This window comes from Mastomys coucha, unplaced genomic scaffold (assembly GCF_008632895.1).
Source record: "Mastomys coucha isolate ucsf_1 unplaced genomic scaffold, UCSF_Mcou_1 pScaffold6, whole genome shotgun sequence".
Lineage (NCBI taxonomy): Eukaryota > Metazoa > Chordata > Mammalia > Rodentia > Muridae > Mastomys > Mastomys coucha.
Window position 1 is genome coordinate 124,875,167 of NW_022196912.1, and position 4,435 is coordinate 124,879,601.

General features: G+C 47.4%; 1 protein-coding gene across 1 annotated transcript in view; it reads left to right on the forward strand.

Moving 5' to 3' along the window:
• Rcor1 (REST corepressor 1) overlaps positions 1 to 4,435 on the forward strand; it is a 78,332-nt gene extending 73,897 nt beyond the window's left edge. The window contains exons 9-12 of the mRNA XM_031357745.1: positions 69 to 146; positions 344 to 401; positions 1,685 to 1,914; positions 4,350 to 4,435. Of these exons, the coding sequence (XP_031213605.1) occupies positions 69 to 146; positions 344 to 401; positions 1,685 to 1,914; positions 4,350 to 4,391 (408 nt within the window). The 3' untranslated portion in view covers positions 4,392 to 4,435. The remainder of the gene's footprint in view (positions 1 to 68; positions 147 to 343; positions 402 to 1,684; positions 1,915 to 4,349) is intronic.

The following is a 4,435-nucleotide window of genomic DNA, read 5'->3' on the forward strand; positions in this document are numbered from 1 at the left end:
AAAAAAAAAAAAAAAAGATGTCTGCCCTAGTTGTCATGTATTTAAAACAAGACTCTTTTCTCTCTTAGATTCAGAGCATTAAACAGACAAACAGTGCTCTTAAGGAGAAGCTCGATGGCGGGATAGAGCCATATCGACTCCCAGAGGTAGGCCGCGTTTACCTGAGAGTCAGGGCGAGGCTGTGTGCTTGGAATGTGGAGAGCTGGATGGTACATAGCTTTAATATGTCTTGTTTTGGAAAGATATAGATATAATTTTAGGAACCAAGTTTATTTCAGAAAAAAGTTCATTAAGCTGCCATAAAGATGCATGTAACAAGTTGGCAATTCATTTGGATATCTAGGTTATTCAGAAATGCAACGCACGCTGGACGACAGAAGAGCAGCTTCTCGCGGTACAAGGTATGAGGGAGCTCCTTAGCCTGTGGGAACTAACTGTGAAACACGTAAGGGGAATGCTGCACCCCACTCTGCTGCCGCAGCCCTGTCTTCTCCTAGGCGTGTGGCTCAATGCCTGTGTTGTTGCTGAGGAGTGAGCCTAGGCCATGCCAGGCAGATGCTATACCACTGTGCAACACTGTCACTCAGTCCGCCTTTCTAGGTTCTGAAACAGCCTCGTCTTTTGCTCAGGCTTGCTATGAACTCAAAATCCTTCTGCTTCAAACTCCCAAGGGTTGGAATCACAGGCCTTTCCTGTTTATTTTATTTAATTGTATTTTTTGAGGTGACAACATGTCAATTTATTAGAGAAAAGTGTAAGATTTTCAATCTGTTAATATTTTACTTGTAAGCATTTTGCACGTTTCAAATTTTTTTTTAAGAATTAAAAAACACAAAGAGGATCAAAGTGTTTTTTTCTAGACTACCTTGTCTGAATGATTAAAATTGAATGAAGCCAGTGACTTATGCTCAGGGGCCTAAATTGTTTTCTGACAGTAAGAGGCAATTAACTCTTCTGTTGTTAAGGTTTTATCATTTTTTAGGTTCTTGACATAATCACTTAGGCAGCACCAAGCCAGTTAGAATTTTTCCTTAGCTTAAGTTACTTCAGTGTACTTATTTCCTTAAAAACATTTTCCAGCTGGGTGGTGTCGCACACCTTTAATCCCAGCACTTGGGAGGCTGAGGATTTCTGAGTTCGAGGCCAGCCTGGTCTATAGAGTGAGTTCCAGGACAGCCAGGACTACATAGAGAAACCCTGTCTTGAAAAACCAACCAAACAAACAAAAAATCCCAGTTCTGTCCTTTCCGTGAACAGATGAACATATGTAGACAAAGGATATACAGTTCTTACTCAGAAATTTACTCAACGTTATTTTTGCATCTCATGCGCACAAAAAAAATTTTCTGTGAAGGCACCTTTTCATTTCCTATGATTTATACAATAGCATGAAAGCCACGGTTGTCTAAGGGTGTGAGTGTGTTATACTTTAGTGTGGCTGCTCACTGCACTCTGAATAGGTGAGCACAGGCCTCAAAGGATAGAGTGAGCATTAACATTAGAAGACAGGAAATGCTTTCAGACTAGGAATTCTGAAAAGGCAAAGCAGAATGTCCACAGCAACTGTGTGGTGACATGAGAGGTTCCTAGGAGACAGGGTTGTAAAACTAACCCTGTGTGCCGTTGTCTGGGAGACACCTCGAACAGTGACTGCCGTGCTCTTAATATTCTCTTCTGTCCTTAGCCATTAGGAAATACGGGCGAGATTTTCAGGCGATCTCAGATGTGATTGGAAACAAGTCAGTTGTTCAGGTGAAAAACTTTTTTGTAAATTATCGGCGCCGCTTCAACATAGATGAAGTTCTACAAGAATGGGAGGCAGAACACGGTAAAGACGAGACCAGTGGGCCAGCTAACCAGAGACCCGCCAAGTCCCCAGAAAGCCCCACCAAGATCCCCGAGGAGGAAGACGAGGTAAACGTGGAAGGGTGATCTCTCTCTCACAGTCCCAGTCACTTGAGCCTCGTCTACCTGTAAATACAGCAGCCTCACTGTGGGCTGCCCACTCCCTAACTAGAGCCTGGCTTCCATCTGCTGCTGCGGCCCACTCAGGGGCTGCTTACCTTGTAAGAACTGGCGTGCCTTTAGGCTCTCTGGAGGGAGGGACGTCCCCAGCCACCTTCCAGCTAATCTTGCTGTCCACGGTCGGCCAGCTTTAGCTGGTGAAGGCAGTTCTAGGTCCTGTGGCTGCTGGGGCTCATGTGACAGTGACTGGCATTACGATTTTGAAGATGATGACATGCTTTTCGTCAGGGCTGTCAGGGTGGCTCAGCCTAGCGACCTGGCCTTCCACTTCCTGTGTCAGGGCCGCTTCCCTCCTGCCTCTACCCATCCACATGTGTGCATTTCTACCTCCTGCAGGAGCAGCGTGTGAGGCCCAGGCTAGGCAGTCAGTACAAACCTGGATTTATCCACTGGTTTAATAACTTAAGGATTGATTTACCTTTCTGAGGAATTCACTTCCAGTGTCTTTCCTAAACCATCCAGGAGTGATTTGGAGTTGATTGTTTTGTGTTTGGCCTTTTCTCTGGGCTTTGGGCTGTGTTCTGGTAAACAGATTGATGAGTACCTTGAAAGTGAGTGAGGTCACTCATGTGCAGGGCTCAAGGTGTTTGTTTCTGTGAGGAAAGACTCTGAGCACAGCACCTTTAGAATCCGAGCTGTCTTCACACACACCAGAAGAGGGCATCGAATCCCAGTACAGATGGTGGTGAGCTATCATGTGGGTCCTGGGAATTGAACTCAGGACCTCTGGAAGAGCAGTCAGTGCTCTTAACTGCAGAGCCATCTCTCCAGCCCATTGAGTACTTTTTACGAGAAAGTCTGTAGTGTGTGTACAGATCTGCACACTACAGTGTGCGCAGGACTCCTGGGTTATCCTAATGCAGGGCTGTCGAAGACCCTGGGACATGGAGCATGTAAGCAGGACAAGGCAGACACCACATGGACTTTGAAAAGGAGTTAGGGTTTGTGAAAATGAAGGCTTTCTAGCCTGTTTCCTAGAGTGTTCCCAAGGTCTTGGAAACAAATCAGTAGGACTGTGGACTGTGGCTCAACACTGAACCAAAGCAAGTGTGGATAGAGGCAGCACAGCGAGCTGAGGGTGAAGTGAAGGCCATTGGCATGCTGGGAGGCCAGTTCCTCTGCAAGGAGTTTAAGCTGAACTTCATTAGTGCCATTAATGTTCCTTCTTGTAGTCCTGGAGGTCTGCCCTTGAATGCTTCATTTCATGTGCCTGTTGGCTGGTCTTGTATGGCCCTGGGCGTCACCTGCATGTCCTTTCCCCTTCTTCCCACTGTTCTCTCCTGCACCTGTAAGCTTTGGGTCGCCAGAGTTGGAGGCGTGAACTCCTTTATCCCGAGTCCTCTTGCCTCCTCCCCTTCTGTGCTCCTCACATAGCCAGCCCTCTGCCAGCCTTCTGTTGCTGCTCTCAGGTTAGTTTGCAGGAGTCTTGGCTCGTAATAACTTCTGCTCCCCAAGAACCGGGGACTTACCTGTCAGAACGCTGCAGAATTGCTTAACTGTCTGGCCAGTGCTCAGAACATGGAGACTTGGTTTCACCGGCCTCTGTATCCTGTTTCTAGCCACTGGGGATATCTGTCCTTCCAGGATGGAGGACCTCAGCGTTTTCCCAAGTGCTACTAACAAAAAGACCTATCAGTTTTACAGTGTTCTTCCAGCTAAGAAGGGAGAGCAGCCCAAGAAGTCTGCGATCTACTACAGAGTGATGGAGCAGCTGGGTTAGAGGGCTCCACCAAAATCAGAATGAGTGTGTCGCCAGAGAGGAGGGCCTGCTTTAGTTAGCAGCTCTTTACAGTGCCGCATCACCTAGAGGACCACACTCACATTCTGGATTTTAGCCCAGTCACTTCCTCCGTAGTCAGACACCATGTCTCTTGGATAGTTAGTTTTGAAAAACAAAAGAAGAAAGTGAAACAGTGTCTTCATCCTTTAAGGAAGAGTGCTGTCCGCCTATTCCAGTGTCCCACGGGGAGCCATGGGGTGTTTGATCAGGAGCCAGTATGACAGCATCCCTCTGACCAGTGCCTGCAATCATTACAGGCAAACCTGAGTGGCCCTGCTTTCTCTTGATGACATGCCTACCCTTTAGCTACTTTATCCAACCTTGCAGAGAAAGTATTGTGACCTCACACCTTTGACTGATAGGGAAGCTGAGGCTTAGAAAGTGACAAACTGGTCCAAGATGAGTCAGCACTTCCCTGCCTGGGAGCCTGAGTGCTGGCCATGCACCCTGTGTACAATGCACCCCTCTCCCTCTCTGAGCACCCCGGAGCCAGTGTGTGCTGGTCGTGGCTCTCGTTGATTTCCTTCCTTTTTTCCTCCTCCAGGCTGCGTCTGTCCTCGACGTAAGATACGCATCTGCCTCATGAGAACTGCCGGTAGCTTTGAGCACTTGGTATGGACGACATGTTAT